This window comes from Diadema antillarum, unplaced genomic scaffold, assembly GCF_040938485.1.
Source record: "Diadema antillarum isolate AM-2024a unplaced genomic scaffold, OU_Dant_1.0 seq00000821_RagTag, whole genome shotgun sequence".
NCBI classification, from domain to species: Eukaryota; Metazoa; Echinodermata; class Echinoidea; order Diadematoida; family Diadematidae; genus Diadema; species Diadema antillarum.
The window spans coordinates 3,857,396-3,876,240 of NW_027271698.1; the positions used below are offsets into that span (position 1 = coordinate 3,857,396).

The window sequence follows — 18,845 nt, forward strand, 5'->3', positions numbered from 1 at the left end:
TCTCATTGTTCAAAAACACTTGTCCGAAATTGAAATCGAAATTTTCACTTGCCTTGGGCAATCGGGCAAGTGCTTATGTAGCACCCTGCGCTGTCATAACGGTAATCATCTCTGTCACATTTATCCCTACGAAATGACTTCTTTCAATTGAAGAGAAAAAACTTCAGGAGGCTTCTTCTTCTTCCTCCTCTTCTTTCTCTTCTATCCCTTTAGTCCAAGACTGATGGGGCACTACAGAAAATCAGCCAAACAGCTTCTCAATTTTTTAAGCATTCTTCTCACTTTTCATTGTGTTACTCAGTATCAAACCTATCTACTACCAAATATTTTCCTCTCGAGGAAAAGGCAAAAAATACTGTCACACACACACTTTTTTATACAGAAATAAACAGATATAGATAGAAGAAACCATAATCTTTCCATCACAGCCATTTTTCTGGGCAGCAAAACACGTATAAACATGAATTAAGGCCACGAATGCACGCACTGGTCTACATTTTTGAAGCTGGTATACCAGGTTCCTGCAAGGAACAGTTTAACAGTTGATATCAACACTTAGTGTTCATACACTAAGCCATAAGTTTGATATTTTGATTATCCTGGATGAAAATCAGCTCAACCCTTAACCCTAAAAGGGCCGGGCTTTTTTGGCTATGCTAAGACCATCTCAGCCATCGGTGGTGCGATCGCGATGAAATTTTGCATGCCTGAGACTCATGTCATAGTCTACAAGATTATGTTATAAGATTTTTTGAAACAATCAATTTCTAATTTTAATTAATTAATTATGCAAATTAGCCTAATTAAAAGCATTGAGTCTAATTTTTGATCTGTAAATCTGTTAAATAGCATATTCAACAATTGTACATCACAAAACTGCCAAAATTCATTTCAATTCTTATGTATTTTATTGTTTTCAGAATTTCTTATGTATTTCCTTGTTTTTCAACTTTTTTTTTAATTGGAAATTGTTACTGACCACTTTTCTACCATAATTAGCATAAAATTAATCAATGAAAGCGATTAATTGTAAAAATAATCAGGTTTTTATGACTTTCATGACAGAACACTGTTTTCCATAGGAAATGTACACAAAATCACAAAATTGTGCCCATTTTGGGGCGACATTCCGTTACAAAAATGGGCGTGGCTTCGCAAAAGTATGCACGGACGTTGCAAATTTGGTCTCAAAAGTTGCGCAAGACTTGAACAAAGAAAGTCAAGAAGCCTCGCGATGAGGCCTTCTCACGTTACAGAATTATAGCGCGAAATGTCGAGGGGGGGGGCGGATAGGTAAGTTTAAGAGCCTGGACACAGAAAGTGTAATTAATGCTAGTATCCTTGCTCTACTGAAATAATGTGCAGTCCCACATGAAGGCCATTGTGCTGTGATGGATTCAGAAGATTACATGATCCCCACTCATTGACACTTATTGTTAGGATTTTAGTGTCAATCTGTGACTGAAGCAAAGCACAGGCTGTGTGCACATCCCTCTCCAGGACAGCGTCTTCACATTTTGGGAGAGTACTCATTCAAGGTTCAAGGTGATACAGCACAGGATGTGTGGATGGGTGATACAACACAGGAAGGGTTGACCATTGCGTATGATACTTTGGGGCTTCCTTTTCTAATCAGTATTCAAAGCACACAAAGGTTTCACCCTTTCTGTGCCAGGGACTTTGGACAGTGTGTACAGTGCTATGGAGTCTTCCTGTGCTAATCAGCTCTCACAGAACATAAAGGGTTAAATGAGTGCACTGACTTACCAGCAAGGGAGTGCCTGGGACGTTGAGGGTATTGAATCCTGGGCTTGGGAGGAGGCCAGCAAAACCTCTCACCCTTGAGGCAAACCATTCCTAAAAGGATGAGAAAGAGAAGGAGACTTTCCCCATCAGACTGATTGATTGATTGACACTCCAGGGTCTCATTTCATGAAACATGTTAGGATAGCCACAACTCTCATGTGTAAATTGTATATGAACATGTATAAGACCAAGTTTTGTTCACCACTAGCATGTGCAGGAAACAGCATTTTATTAGAACCTTTTTTTTTCAATAGTGGAAAATAAAGCAAAGAAAATGGGATTCCATCGGGATTCGAACCCGAGACCTCCGGATTGCTAGCCCGGTGCTCTACCGACTGAGCTATAGAAAGCCCTAGTTGAGTGTTCGTCCCAGAAACCCTAGATTCTCAATGCTCAAATGGTCAAAAGCTATAGCAGTGTGTTTGTGTGTGACACACTTGTACACACTTGAACCTGGCATAATCCCGAAGGATAATTCAACTTGGGGATAAATGTACATTAATTTTTGAGTAAGTTATATATTAAAAAAATGAAAAATACTTTGTGGTAACACAAAATGCATAACATGCACAAAACACATTTCACAAAAATATACAAGAAATAAAGTGTACAGTACACATCATTATGCTGATATTGCAGATGCAAAAGAGCAGAGAGAGAGAGACAGAAGAGAAACATGACGGAAACCCGCAAAAAGCTATCAAGCTTGTTGGAATGCACATTAATTTAGTGCTTAAAAACAATTAAATCACATACACTTGCACCTCATCAACATTTGAATATTCACGACCTTTGACGGACATACTGTCCTGAATGACAACAGGCACTCTCAGCTCATTCTGTACTCACCAGACTTTCATGGAGATTAGCCAGCAATCTCAGAGATCCCAAGTCTGTCAAGACTTCATGGTCCTGCAGCAGCTTATCCCCAAGATTAGTGACAAGTAGTTCAGATTCCTGTGCATGGGAAAAGGTCATCAAATCAGGAGAGTTATTAACAACTTACCCCTAATTTTTTGTTCCTGCTTACTTCAATAGATGTTGAACAATGACAAGTGTTTCCAGTGTTTCTACTCTATTTCCTCTTCTGTTCAGAAAAATCGTATAAAAATACATACGCTCCTAAAATTTACTATAATGACCATCCTCCACACCATCACTATCTAAAATCATCACAACATACCTCAATATCATCATCTGAAATCTACCATCTAGACCATCTTCAATATCATCACCATCTCGAATCTACCAACATCTCAACCATCCTATCTCAACCATCCTCAATGCTATTACCATCAGAAATCTACCAACACCATGGCCATCCTCACTTTCATCATTGCCATCTAATATCTACAATCATCACCACTATCTCCATTATCATCACCATCTCAAATCTACAATTTTGCACCAACATTATGACCATTTTCAGTGCCACCATCATAACAAATAATCTCAATATCACCATCTGAAATCTATCATCATCATCAGGACCATCCTCAGTATCATCACCATCTGAAATCTACCAACACGACAACCATCCTTATTGCCATCACCATCTGAACTCTACTATCATAATGAACATCCTCAATATCACCACCATCTAGAAATCTACTACCTAGACCATCCTCAATTTCATCACCATCGAAAATCTACCATTCTCCTAGCCATCCTTAGTTCTGTGACGATCTAAAATTTACCAATAACAGTCTGAGCATCTTTGATATCATGATCATCTCAAAATAAAATCTACCAACATCGCGACCATCGTCAATGCCATCACCTTCTCATTCCTCTCCCGGATGTCCTCGATGGTCTCCGGGACAGCATCCATGGAATCCTTGTCTGCCTTTCTCTCCTCCTGGAGGTTCAGCCAGTTTGGTAGGAAGCGAAGACACTGGTTGATGTCCGTGTCTTTTACCCAAGATGCACTGAAGATTCTCTTGTCTTCCGAATCAGGCTGTACAAGACCTGTTGAGTGAAGATAATTTGGTGGTACATTTACTCTCTCAGTTGAATGTGGCAAAGGTTGGTGTTTTTAGTGATGAGTGATGTCTTGTTACAGAAATGTTTCGACTTCTTCTCACTGACCAGTAGCATCATATCGTGGGAAGTATATATATATTTTTTTATTATCAATCTAGATGTCTATGTGAATAATGATCACTATCACATTAATCATTTCCATCAATTGGCAACTCCTGAATATTAGAAATGTGGAGAAAGACATTTTTACTACTCGTCCTTTGGGTACAAACTTCCCAGCAGCAAGTACAAAGTTTGTAATGACAGTTGGTTGTTGCTATGGTAGCTGCTATCAGGAAAGTGTAATTGTGTATATAGCTAGGTGCATTAAAAAAGTGCAATAGTGTGCAAAGCCAAGTGGAAATGCAACTGTGCATGAACACTTTGCTCTTGCTGTTAAGTTTTTTCCTTAGAAAGAATAGCACATGTACAGTCTTCTCCAAAGGATTCATAATGTTAACTGAAGCCTATCAGTAAATGGCATATTTGAGTCATATCATTAAAACAAATAACACATAGGGATTTGTTTCTTGTTGATCATCTCACCCCGGTAGGTGGCAAAGCAAGTCTCCTTGTAATCCTGTAAAATGTTGCACAGCATGTTTAGGAACTGGTCAGCGTAGGACGGCAGGTCAGTGGTCAGTTGCCGTAGCGAGGTCACGGCCCTGTCCATGGTCACCACGGCCTGTAGGAGTGGGCAGGGTGCCCCCAGGGTCTTCTGGGTCTGTATGTCCACCAGTGACTTCAGGGATTCACTTCCTGTTTGAGGTCAACCACAGAAATATGGGTCTTCTGAATTTGTGACTTGATATGAGTGTGATGCACTTGAGTGAGGGAACAGCAGGTAGAAATATGTACCCTGTATTCAAATTATCAAAAATGTTGATGAAGGCAGAATGCTTAACTTACTGCTGCTTAGTGTGGCATTCAAAGACTTATTGTAAGAAAACGGTTGCAATGATGCTGAGGCACTTAGCTTTAGAATAAATTGTCAGTCTTTTTCATCAGCATTCAGTAATCCCCTCAAACACAACCTAGGAAATATGTTGAATTTTCTTTATTCTTTCTTTATATTGTTTTACTCATGTGACATCACAAGCTATAGTAGTCTTTTCATCCAGCCGTGACTGAGCAGAAAATTCTAAAATTCATAACTTTTGAACGGATTGTCCGATTTTCCTCAAACTCTCGCTGATGTGTTCTACTAATATTGCTTCATTCACTCAACCTACATGTCTATCCAGGTGAACTTGTCCTTTAATGAACCAGATTTTCCAGTGTACTCTGAACTGGTCCTTCCGCGTTACTAATGTGTTACAAATATCAGGGGCGGCGCAGCCGTGGGGGCCGTGGGGGCCGTGAGGCCCCCACACTTTTTGTGCACCATACAAAGGAATACATAAGGTATACATAAGGTATACAAATATCAGGGGCGGTGCAGCCGTGGGGGCCGTGGGGGCCATGAGGCCCCCACACTTTTTGTACACCATACAAAGGAATACATAAGGTGTCATCACTTTGGGCCCCCCCCCCCACTTTTTTCAACCCGGAAGTACATAAGTGGCACTAAAATAGAAATAGATAGAGATCTTGAAGTATGGCCGCGGTAAGGTTAAGTGTTTTCTCTGAAGACCTTTTTAATAACACCCGGAAATGGGAGGGGAGAGAATGAGCTGAGGACCTTTTTTTCTTTTTTTCTTTTTTTTTTTGCTTGTCAGCTGAAGAAACCCGGAAGTGGACGGGGAAAGATGAGCTGAGGACCTTTTTTTTTTTTTTTTTGCTTGTTAGCTCATGAAACCCGGAAGTTGGCCCCCACACTTTTGAAAACGCTGCGCCAGCCCTGTAGTGTACAGTTTAAGAGCAAGCCCACCAAGATGTACAAGTGTAGCAATGTGCAACAGTCCAGAAGGAAGGCCATGGTAACACAAAGGGGATTACAGGGATTAGGTAACCTCAATTCACTGACAATTGGCTTCCATACAAAATTTCTACTTTCATACAAAAGAACATAATATCGGGATGAAATGTTTTTCTATTTTGTTTACCTTTTGTAGCAGCTTGAAGATCGTCCTCTATGTCTGACAGTAGATAGCCAAGGAAGATATCCTTAACAAAGTCACTCACAAAGTTATGCAAGGTGCAGTGGTTCCTACAGGAAAGAGCAGAGTAAAAAGAACATTATCATGTGAAGATTTTACTCTTGCAGCATTGATATTTGACAAGTGGTAATAAGTCACTGCTCACAAGAAAACAGAAAATAACTACATGAAATGAAATTCTTTTGAAAAAATATTATTTATGTTCAAACTCAGAGTGTTTTTTTTTTTGTTCTTTCATTCCAGTCACACGTTCTAGATTTTTTGCAGTGACTTTTCAGTTTCAGTATCAATTTTGATGCTGCAAACATGTTTCTTTGATACAGTTCCACATCCATGTGTCACAGTGTCATGAAAGTTCTGTGATTTATGCTTTTCAATGAGTTGTCATTAGAAACCCAATCCTTCAAGAGAATCTCTACATCAGATTTATAACAATGATAAGAATTACTTCAAAAATCTTTTCAAATCATATAAATGATACACATACTAGCACTCAATGACCCATGGTAGCCTAATTGATTTCAATGTTACTCTGTTACTCATTGTCATACTGCCCATCATCTGTATATGACTATACAATATAAGGGCAACATAATTTCTGGAAGAAGATTCTATGCATGGGGAAAAGTGGAAATCGGCAGCACCAATTGGTGTTAAAGTCTCACCCGTTGGTGACATTCATGGATGCTTCGATGTCTTTGATGAAACGGTTGAGAGGTTTGAAGATGATGGTGATGTTCTTGATGTTTGGTTTGCAAACCATCTGGGTCTGTTCACTCGTCTCATCCTCTGCAAGAACTTGGCCATCCTGTGGAAGGGGGGGGGGGGGAGGGGTTGGGGCGGAGAGGGGGATGACAACACAAAACAAACATCTTTGTTATATATTCTATTTCATCCGGAGATTACAATGAATAATTTGCAGGATTTGTATACTGTACCCCCAAGACGCGGAAATAAACTACTCATATTAGTTATGTTGTATTCACAGTTAATATTAATTATATAAAGATATATTAATACGTTGAATGTTTGAAAATTGATGTTGATATAAGAAACATTATAAGATATTTATTTTCATGTTTAAAATGTTGGCAAAAAGATCTTTTTTAATGACTTACACGTTATTTAATTGTTGTTTATGAAATTGTATTTTATATCTTTTTGTTAAAAAGCATGTGAAAAAAACAACAACAAATATCCATGATGTGGACAATAAATGATCGAAATGAAATGAAATGAAAATGAAACACATCAATACAATCAGGCTGAGTTTTGACTGAAGAAAAAAAAAATTGCTAAACTGGCCTCTTTTATAGGTATGAATGCCTAGATTAGTTTGAATCAACCAGTTTCAATTCCGATAATAAGAAATTAAAAAGCTGCTTTGGTATCAATTTCACGAAGGTCTGCTAGACTGTCCATGTTAATAAAACATCCAGTCAAGCCTCAGTGGCAAAATACACACTTTATTATCGGTACTCCAGATATGGCAAGTATTGACAAAATATTTCTTCATGAGAGCATGGGCATTACCAATTTGAGGAAGACTTACCGATCCGTAGAATTCCTGCTTCTGTTCTCGCATGTAGTTTGTCATGCTGATGGCGTGTGACGACATGTCAAACTTGAAGAGGGGAACCTTACGTTGCCGAACTTGCTTACGTCTGCTGAAGTATGTATTCAAGTCACTGAAGAGAGAACCAATAAAAACAACAGAGTCTATGACTTAATGAAAGTACAATGAAGGTGTTTGGTAATGTATGCAAATGTTATTCACAACGTGAGAACAAAAGATTTTCCATGACAGCAAAAGAAAGATTTTACAACCTTGTCCTTAGCAATAACTACTGGGTAGCAAATGCACATTGATTCCAGTTCAGGTTATAACAAAATATTTACAAAAGCTACAAAATATGTTAAAAACTGCAAGTTACTCACACCACCTGATAATAAGATCTGTATTAAAATCAGAATATATTACAAACTCCCTAGATGCAGCTGCACAATATATATGTCGACTAAGTCTCGCCTGATTTTTTTTTATTTCTACTACAAGTGTTTGGCAAATTTCTAGTAAATCAAAGCACATGCTGACATATTATCTTTTTTTGCATGTGTTCTCTAATATGAGTGCAGGACAATGAAATCAAAACAAATTGAAACAAAAAATTTTTTTTTTGGGTAAATAGTTCAGTTCACAAGGAGCACTGCACTTGCAGATTTTGTGATCCAAGTGTCATTTGTTGTTAGCCAACAAGACAATTAATTATAAGCACAGCATGATTGTAACTCACAGTGACATGTAGGAGCTAATACTTGCTCAGGTTACAAATCTCGAGATTTCCATTGCAATCACAATATGGAGATTTTTGCACGTGTGGACATAAAAATCCCACAAATTAGCGCAATCGGCATCGCAATGCTAATCCCAATAAATCTTGCACTTATTTCTGTATTAGTGCGCCAATTTGCCCCAAGGTGACGGTGTGAACACTCGAGATTATAAGCTCAAGATTTTATATCCCATCATTCAAAGCACAAATCACAACAGCTTGTGCACCACACCACTGTGAAGCGCATGAACAATAAATTAATGTATTGACAACCAAAGAGCTATTTTTGTCCCTGTGAACGCTTGCAAAAAAATCTCATGATTTGGAGTGGGATCGCGATATATCCGAGCGTGTTAACGCTTGCAATAAATCTCGAAATTTGGAGCGCGATCATCATCCTGCTATTTTGTATGTGTGAATGAGGCTATTGATAGCATAACCATGTAAACATAGCTAGCTTGATCAGCCTGAAATGTTCACTCAGTCAGTGTTGTTTGTGGGATATGTCACATACTTTGTCACATCACCTGCTTTCACATACTTAAGGTTTGAAAACAATGGAGGATTAGAAATGAACACGTAGCACCTGTCATTGGTATGTTCCTTGCTGCTACATTAATGCTTGTTGTTTTTGTTTGGTTGTTCCTGCTGCTGTTGCTTTTGTTTTTTACTTCCTGTTTTATTTGAGTGTGTGTGTGTGTGTGTGTGCATTTCACCCACTGTCAATGGCTTTCAACAAAACTTGCAAGCTACAGTAAACAAGGTAACAAACTAAACCATTCTTTCTATAGCTTTTCACACTTGCTGAGAGGATTCACTCTTTCCAGTGGTCAGTGCTAGAATAAGTCGATCAGATCAGAAGCCTTTGGAATAAAACTGGAAATGCCAGATATACACAGGCCATTAGGTTATAAAATGACTGTAACCCTGTCTGTACAGACTTTTCCTGTAAAACTACTGGTACATGAAAATTCTGCGATGTTTATCAAGTTTTTGCCCAATGCTACTCGTTTTCATGTAAAGCTCCATTAAACAAGTGATCAAAATTAACCAGCCTTGATGAAAATTGTGCAGTGGTAAACAGTCTGTCGGAGGAAAGCTACATACACTGTATCTGTGGAAGGATGGGCTGATCACTGATTTATAACACAGTGTCATCAGAAGTAGAGAAAAACATACTTTACCTTATACTGACTTCAGTGAAGGCAGAGGCTGTCTGCTGAGCTGTTGCTGTCACATTCCGCACATCAAGGTAGCTGCCTAGAATCATTTGAAGCTAGAAAGGGAAATTGAAAAAAACAGAGTCCCAAAGTTTGCATTACTAGCTTCTGACAATTAACACTCAAAACAGTGTCAAAAACTGCTTTGAAAAATCAGTTAAAGAAACAAATTACAAAAAAAGTCCAGAGGATATAAGATATAATATGACAACAAAGTAACTCTTATTCACACATAAGAAATGGCGGATTCACAATTTTAGAAAGTGCAATAATAATTCATAACAGATTTTGTTCAAATTCATGAAATTCCTCCGTCGAGATGCTTTCATTACAACTGATTTTGTATCTGGCAATATCCACAAAGATAATAACTCACTCATACGTCTAGCCCAATCCCTACCAATGGTTTCTGTGCAGTATACAATGTTAATGACATTTTTTTAGAAGTGGGTCTGAAAGGATTAATCAAGGAAGTACTGTATGAGGTCATCACACTATTCATTCACCTGTGTCTGTATCTTGGACCATATATCACCCATAGTGTATAGCTGCACATCTGAAGAGGCCTGTGGTTGAAAATACACATGACAGAAATCATCCTCAACATCATCTACATCAGCAATATCATTGTCAATACTGCCTGCATCAGCAAAATGATGTTTTCAAATTTGAGGTCGACCCATCTACACACTGCTCTATCAGAAGATACAAATCCTGAAGATTACGAGCACCATAGAGATAAACAATTTATAAACAACAACTAAACAATCGTGTGTATCACTGAATATCTGTTGACCCAGTAATACACTGTTTTTTTTTCTCTGGCTAATTTACAATAATGAATTAACATTATGCGTACACATTCTTCTGTGTTTGTTGAATAAATGTGATATCATTGGTTGCACATGTATGCTCTACTGTATACTTCACATTCTCAGAAAAGACTCCAACCCCAAGCATCTCTTAGACGACAGATTCTCCCACTTGGACCCCTTGGCGATCTAGAAGCTCCTATCGCATGAACATGCACACAATATTTTCCAAACCTTGTGATATTACAGATCACAAGCGCAAAGCATGACGCCCCTTGCAGTTAGGGCCCTGGTACGTCTAAGCTTAAAGATGTTCTCCGGTGCTATCTTGGCCTTATTTTTGAACATACATGACAAGGCTGGGCTAGAAAAGAGCTAAATTTTAAGTGTAAGACACACAGTTAGGATGGGAGAATTTCAAATTAAAGCAGGAGAGTGGGATTTTTTGAGAAAATGGCCTCAAAGTGGGAGATCTCCCACCAAAAAGCGGGACTGATGGAGTCTCTAAGAATGGCTGTCTTACTGTGATCCTCTGAAGCGCTCCCAGGACACACATGTGAGCAGCTGCCACACACTGGAAGCGCTCAAACAGGAGCTCAAGGAGTTCCTCAAGGAGCTTGGGTTGGTTCTGTTGCATGATGTTCTCCCCTCGCTGCTTGGCACTGGAAGAAAAACAAGGAACATTCAAGGTATTGTTAATGATTGGGAGCAGTGATTTTTAAAAATACTTACGTTTGATGCATAAATGTGTAGGTCGGTTGTATCAAACACAAAAAAATCATACTATATAAAAATTTTGCAATACAGCATAAAGTATATGGAGATATCACTAGTTTTCTTAATAACCTGTAACTGTAAATGGTTTATTCTGAAAACAATTTTATTATAACTATTGTTCACATTTTGTACATTTAGAAATACTTAACATTGATTATAATGATTAACATTTTCACATTTAGTTGCTTCTTTCTCTAACTCACATTTTAGAAATATTTTGAAGGACTAAAGCTGGGTTTTTGTTTTATCTGCAAATTGTAAATAATGCCTTTAATACACAGAGATGTTAACAGGACATATTGTTTGCACAGTTTTGATAAAAACTTTCAGCTACCCTCCTGCTGCCTATGAATCAGAATCTACAATTATAATCCTCAAACATATCATGAAATATCCACTATCTTATCAACCTTTCAATTGCTTCAAAATGTCATAAGCATTTTGTCAATTCATCATATGTCTTTAAACACGCTATTGGACACATAATATAATATGTAGTACAGGTACACCACCTAATTTTGCTTTTCAAAATAGGTCCAGAATTAATTTCACAGTCAAGAATGTATCATCTAAGGACAAACTATAAATTGTGGACCTTGAATATTTTCACTGGCCATCATACCATGCTGAAGATTACTGTAATGTATGTCTTTATAATGTGCCTGTAGTGTTCCAAGTCATATAGAGCTTCATAAAGAGCATGTAGTCAATTAAGAAACATGTAAAACCATCTGCATGGCTTAAAGGGACTGTACAGTACTGGTTGAGGTAGGGATTCATGTTTTGAACATTCTTAAGTGAGATAATGAAAAGCCTCTTATGAAATATGAAAGAGCATGTAATTTTAAGAAGAATTCAACGTTTATTTGATGAAAATTGGTTTTCAAATGGCTGAGATATCAAAAAAAGTGCTAATAATAAAAGGCGACATGCCCCAACTTTATTAGTATCTCCTTGTTTCACCTTGTTTTTGGATATCTCAGCCATTTCAAAACCGATTTTCATCGAATAAACTTTTGATACCCCTTTGAACTGCAAGCTCTTTGACATCTCATAGAGTGGTTTGTGAATATCTCACACAACGTTAAAAGCTAAATCTTCACCTCGACCAGAACTGTACACACCCTTTAAAGATATGACGATCTCTACATGAAACTGAACGAGTTTTAGGATCTGTAGGCAGGAGGACACCTCAGACATAAAGACAAATGCAGTAAATTATCAGCACAGCTGAGGTATGGGTCTGTGATTAAATTGGTGGCCACTGGACATGTTGTACAGGTGGCTGCTATGCACAGGGTCTTTAATGTGGCTTTTCTCTCATTGGGATTCACATATGGCAGGTGGCTGCTATAGACAAGTGGCCACAAAAGCAGGTGTGACTGTACTTTTCAGATATTTTTCGTTGTCAAACGAGAAGACAGCTCTAACTAGACTTTAAAGACAGCCTCCTAGAAAGGAGGAATAAAAGTGAGATTCTGATGAAAGAGGTTAATACTTGACTGTTGGACTTGGAAGTTGGATTGTTGGACTAGAAGGTTAAGCGAGGGCATCAACCTTTTAATCATGAGAACTAGGAGGCCATCTACGTAGGAACCAATTCTCCCAGGCCCACAGGAAGAGGGTCACAGACAATGAGAAAATAGTCGAGTGGACAATGGGGGAGGGGGAAAGAACCAGGCCTTAATGCGAATGGAGTGGGCAAGCAAGGCCCATATTTGGGGATGATTTTTGATGGGACTCAAGCTGCGACTTCTCTCACTCTTTCTCTCTCTCTCTCTCTTCTCTTTCTTTCTATCTTTCTCTTTGTGAATCTCGTACTTTACTCATGACATCATCGTTAGCTTACTTGTCTGCGACTTCTGTTGTCGATCTGTGGACGATTTTGGCCAGCTGTGGTTGAGCATCGCTCTTTAGTGCCTGAATTAGTAAGAAAGAAAATAAAAAGAAAGGCATTAACTGTAATTACATTGGAGTAATTATGATCAATGCATCATGGGCTAGACTAGAGTACAGTACAGTTTGGCAAGGCCTTTTCAAAGTCATGAAACAATCAAAGATGAAAAATACAGGAAAAAGGGTAAAAACTTAACATATTGCCTTATTGACTACAGGTCATAACAATCAAATTACAATATTTTACAGTTAACTTAAAAAAATCTGACAAAAAAGAAAAATTTTCAGTCAGAAGGAACACACTTCAATGTTTTATGATTTATGAAGAAACTGAACGCTGATCATCTATCCTGAATATTATCAATCTATGATGAGAACACTACTGAACATAAACAAGTCAGAGGGGATCTTCTGTCGGTGAAACTTAGAACAGCTCAACAATTCTCAATGAGGAACTTCAACTGGTTTCCCTTTTTCACACAAGGAAGGAATATCACTATTTCATGTTAGGAAATCTTGTAGAGGATGGTGTCAGACATTTAACCAAGATATCAATGTGTTTAGGCTAATAAGTTTCATGGTATGCTACTTTAATGTATGCAATGAAATTCACACAGTGCATCGAGGTGCATCTGCACAATGGGTTCTATGACAGTTGCTCTTGCGGCAACTGCGCCCATGAAATATCTGCACGCCAAGCCAAACATGATTTCTACCCACAAGCATAACCCAAACCCTAATCCTAATCCTCACATCAAACTAAATCTAAAACCCTATCACTTTCCTAACCCTAACCCTATGTCCTTGGAGAAAATAAGACCAGAGCAACGGTCGCAAGAGGAAATATTGTGTCACCGTACAATGCTCTGTACAGGAAAATATTACAGTCTCATTATGATCATACTCTAATCCTTACAACATACAGCAATTACTGCATATGCATTCAAACATTCAAATTAAGATCTTTGATTTGAATAAATACACAGTACCTGCTGCATGCTATAATGATTAAAACCAGCATTAGCTGTTGGGTGGAAGCTCGGTGGTCCAGCAGATACAATGCCTGTTTGGTGATGAGGAGATTATTGGTTCGAATCTAGTCTGAATATGTATGCTCAAGACTTTTTCTCAAGGCTACTACTAAAACACTGAGTAATCAGAGCTTATTTACGTCAAAGTAGGGCATTTAGTCAATCAGTTGTAATGACAATACTCGTTTACTATCAACCATTCTGCTCATGGATGAACTATACCTCAACAGCCTCTGGTATCCTCTTAAGGAGTGATAGAGATTCAATGAGGATGGCTATGTAGTGGTCTACGTTGGCCTCTGGGTCTACCGTCAGGTCCTCCACCAACGGTCTGTTCTCATCTTCTGAGCTGTCACTCAGTACCGCTTCTGCCATAAATAAAATAATGATTAGATAAATAGCAATTAAATAGCACTACATAAGGGTGTTTGTATTGAAAAAGTGTATTGATACAGAACAGAAAGCACATGTTGTTGCACAGTGCTATTAAAACTATGACTCTCTCCTGAAATCATTTTCAGAGCATATGACATGTCCAGATTTGATAAATATGCCTACCCGCAGTCTCTGACGTTATGTGTCACCGTATCAAATCAATTTTGAACCTTGATGCTTTTTCTGAATCCACTATTAAAAATCACACCAAGCAATAATGGCAGTTATTGGCTTGATACTGATAAAAAAAATAAAGAATGGTCGCTATGATGACTACAACCATGGCAACAAGATTGTTAGTTGTGACCACACTGATTTTAATACTTACAATTGTAATAAATGGAGTATCATTATCAACGCTGCTGTTATTTCTATCATAATTACAAACATTCCACTATCAAAATATTCATTTTAATTATCTTCTTTTCCCATTACTTCTACTGGCACTACTACCACGACTACTAACTACTACTAGTGCCTCTGTTATTCTGTTGTAAATTGATTATCATGACAATGTCTAGTCTCTTGCATGAAAGAGATCTAAAAACACAACAGCAGAGGACGAAGGGTGTGAGTTTAACCCTTTCTGTGACAGGTGCTTTGGACAGTGTGTACAGCCCTATGGAATTTTCGGTGCCGATCAGCACTCAAAACACATAAAGGGTTAACAGTTGGGACCCCATGATGCACTAGAATACGAATAGTGCACAGGTGAGAGTGTGCTGCATTTTCACTACTGTCATAAACTTAAACCTGTGCATTATTGGTTTATAAAATGGATCTATGAACTATGTTAAGTATGATATCAGCTAACAAAACTTCATATTTCAATACAGTTAGGCCGCTATTCGATTGGCCATGTAAAAGTGATTGTTTGTGCTGCCTGCACGTACGTACTTGTGCTCGCATGTATATGTACAGCTAGCTAGTTACACAGATAGCTAACACCACTAGCATATCTAGTGGCTACATGATGCACCGACTAATCTGTGATCTGCCACAGGATTACACCCCATGATGTAATGCTTTTTCATTGCACGTGCGTATCAGTAAGAAAATAATGAGCACACATGTGACTCATTTCAGTGCTTCTGATCAAAAACATTTTTGAACCCATTTTATAAACGAAAATGATGCGAAAATAGGAAAAGCACTGCGCCTGCTGACTCACTTCGAGGTGTTTTGGTGGAGGCCTTCCTAGCCGAACCAGCCAGCTCTGACAGGACCTGTTTTCTCGACAGTTTGGGCGAGAGATCTGATCCCGTGAGGCCGCCAGAGCCTCGCAGCGAGCCTCCGCGGCTGAAGTTGTTCTGGAATGTGTTGGCCGACTTCTCGTAGAGATGCTCTCTTAGCTCCTTCAGCAAGGTAGCACTGAGTTGCTATGGGAATACGTCAAATAAGAGATAGATATGAAAATTATATTTTCCATTCTTAACCACATCATGGTCAGATAACTCAGGCACACAATTGTGACAGCCTTCTGATTACAAGTGGCAGTTCATGTCTTAAGTTAGCATGAAATTTAGTATGGCCTACGAAATCTTTTCATTTCAAAGTACTTTACAACCATGGCAAAACAATCATTGTAGTTGTCATGGCAACAGCCAGACAACAACCAATCTTCTGAGTCTAGTATTTGAGTCCCTGCCATGGCAACTTGAATCACTACAACTTACAGAAATGTAGACATCTGAAAAAAAGAAATGGACTCCTGGTCAACCCCCTTTTCCTGATCCCACTGGACCATGATGCTTCACAACTCCAGTTCACATACATCCAAAATCAATGGTTTCTAAAAGTCAATTTTTGCAAAAAGATGTGAAAATCATTCATTCGTGAGTGCTGACACCCAAAAAAGATTGATATTTCTGCAATACACATCAAAATGCAAAAATCACTCCATTTTTTTTTCTCAATCTCACTATAATTTGCCCTGTGCAGCATGTGTAGATGGCATGCGAAGAAACCATTTGATCAATTCTTCGCTTTAAATCCAATAATACAAGTTGCCATGCTAGGTCCACATACTTGCGCACCCAGAGTCAAGCTCTGGTCATTGCTTAGGCATATATTGTCTAAAAAATCAAAGCACTTCATTTGCAGCCAAATGATCTTTTTTTCTTGGGGGGGGGGGGGGGGGTGTGTGAAGAATGGCAAATAGAACTGATTTTTGCATTGCGGTGCAAATATCTATAACTCCGGTTGTATCAGGGCAATTACCCCCGGGTAAATACTGGTTAGTGGTGAGGTTAGAGTAAAGATTAGGGTTAGGGTTAGGTTTAGAGTTAGGAGTTTGGGTTAGGGTTAGGATTAGGTTCAAGATTAGGATTAGGATTAGGGCCGAGGAAAGGGTCAGGGGTAAATGCCCAGGGGGTAATTGCCCTAGACCCAACTCCCTTGTGTAAATGTACAGATGTAGATAGAAATGGGCACTGCTGCCGGACGTTGGGTTTCAAACTCACATCCTTCTTGGCAAACATCTCGATCCTGGTCTCAGTGAGGGCTTCCACGCCCTTCAGGTCACCGTCCAGTTGACCCATGGTCTTGGTCAAGAGCTCTGTGGCGTGGAGGTAGTGCTTGTTGGCAAGAAATGTGGACAGTCTGGTAGACACACTCTTCACATCCTCTCTGTACATTTGAACAACATGAAATAAATAAAATTCAGTGAAAAGAAAAGTTAATAAATCTGCTGCGACATCTATACAGTAAAAAAAAAGAAACAAACAAAAAATATATACTTTTTAGATTAATGTTATCTGCCAACATCAAAGATGTTGATACAAGAAACTTGGTACTGCACACACTGTTCCATAAAGTATACCTGAGAACCACATTTTCCTTACTAACCTGATTACATTTAAACAAAGGTTGAAATGAGTATAGGCATGTATAAATTATAACATATAGCGAATCTATTCATACCATCATCTCTTTATATTTATATTACTTCATCTACTTCCAAAATGTAAAAAAGACCTTTTTTTTTGCGGCATCCTGAAACATATAGGATCTTGTCTTCTGAACAATTTGCCTCCTACCTGAGGACCTCTGAGAGAGGGGAAGGGCTTTCTTTAAATCAACCTTGAACCTTGACGAAATAATCCCTGATGCAGCTCTTTCTGAATTAGACTGGGATGGGATGTGCTGTGACAGTAGATTATTTTATGGGGCAGTCAATATATCATAGCATATTTACAATAAAAACAGTGATGTGCACACTAAAAATTCTCCCGTAAAATTTAGAGCACCATGGAACCCACAGGAGGTTTCAGCCCTCTAATGACAGGAAGGGCAGCCTCCTGGGAGGCAGTGATTGTGGGAGCAGTAACTCCCATGGCTGGTAGCTGGTCAGCAAAATACACAGCACTAATGGCACCGTAGTCCTGTGGAACAGTGTTCACAAGGTTTCCACATCTTGACAGGGTCATCGGTTCAGATCTTAGCAGGGAACTTTGGTCAATTTGCAACGCATTCAAAATATCTTCAAACTTTGGGATGCCGATTCAATACCATCCATTCATGAAGTCAAGCCAAGTGAGACTCAAAATTGTCACCATAGATATTCAAAAAATGTGATTCAGGAGTAGACACAATACCACCATATGATGCATGAATGGGTGAGAAGGCTATTTTTCTGTGTCTCCATGGCGACCATAACTCGCCAGCCATGTGACTTCCTTTGTGAGTCAGGTGATCTAATCACTTTTGACAAACATGTCCTTTGGCCTTTGAGCTTCCTCTTCCATGCTCAGCATCAAATTCTCAGAGTTTCTCTAATATCTTTTTTATTAAAAAAGAAAAAGAGAAGAGACTTTTTGGCTCGTGTTCAACACTTGTGCACCCTCTCACATCTGGCCTACTTCCTTCATGCTGTCTTGACGTTATTCAACCAGGAAGAGAATGGCCAGACACTACAGAGCTCTGCAAGTAAAACCTGATTTACTTGCTTGGCTGGCATATGAACTTCAGGACAAACCCTTGACACTTGTGTCAGATGTTGACACTGGTGTTAAATGTTTGACATTCGGGTGGATGCTTGACATTTCTGTTGGATAATGTCTGACATTGGTGTGTGATGTTTTGACATTGGGGTGGATGTTTGACATTAAGTGTTAGGTGTTTGATACTGGGGTGAATGACTGACATTGGTATTTGGTGTTTGATACTTGGAAGTACAACTGGCATTGGTGTCAGCTCATAGCAGCTGAATAGGCAAAGACAGTTTGAAACATGGTAATAAAACTGACAGTAATTCACACATTTCTTTTCAGCAGTCTTCCCACAAATAACAAATTACAGCCACAAATTGTACGAAGCGATAGAAATCACATGTACATCACGATGAGTTTGTGTGTTACAGTTACAAGTCACCGATATTGTTCAAATTTTTATTAGACAGGTACTTTTCTTTAAA

General features: G+C 38.7%; 1 protein-coding gene across 1 annotated transcript in view; it reads right to left on the minus strand.

The window, feature by feature from the left end:
* LOC139739896 (exocyst complex component 4-like) overlaps positions 1 to 18,845 on the minus strand; it is a 54,124-nt gene that overhangs the window by 4,419 nt on the left and 30,860 nt on the right. Inside the window, exons 5-18 of the mRNA XM_071650497.1 lie at positions 16,894 to 17,059; positions 15,603 to 15,810; positions 14,219 to 14,364; positions 12,919 to 12,989; positions 10,816 to 10,954; positions 9,987 to 10,046; positions 9,445 to 9,536; positions 7,480 to 7,615; positions 6,593 to 6,735; positions 5,874 to 5,977; positions 4,375 to 4,587; positions 3,587 to 3,774; positions 2,656 to 2,763; positions 1,768 to 1,857 (exon numbers count right to left, since the gene is read on the minus strand). Coding sequence (XP_071506598.1) covers positions 1,768 to 1,857; positions 2,656 to 2,763; positions 3,587 to 3,774; positions 4,375 to 4,587; positions 5,874 to 5,977; positions 6,593 to 6,735; positions 7,480 to 7,615; positions 9,445 to 9,536; positions 9,987 to 10,046; positions 10,816 to 10,954; positions 12,919 to 12,989; positions 14,219 to 14,364; positions 15,603 to 15,810; positions 16,894 to 17,059 — 1,864 coding nt within the window. The remainder of the gene's footprint in view (positions 1 to 1,767; positions 1,858 to 2,655; positions 2,764 to 3,586; positions 3,775 to 4,374; positions 4,588 to 5,873; positions 5,978 to 6,592; positions 6,736 to 7,479; positions 7,616 to 9,444; positions 9,537 to 9,986; positions 10,047 to 10,815; positions 10,955 to 12,918; positions 12,990 to 14,218; positions 14,365 to 15,602; positions 15,811 to 16,893; positions 17,060 to 18,845) is intronic.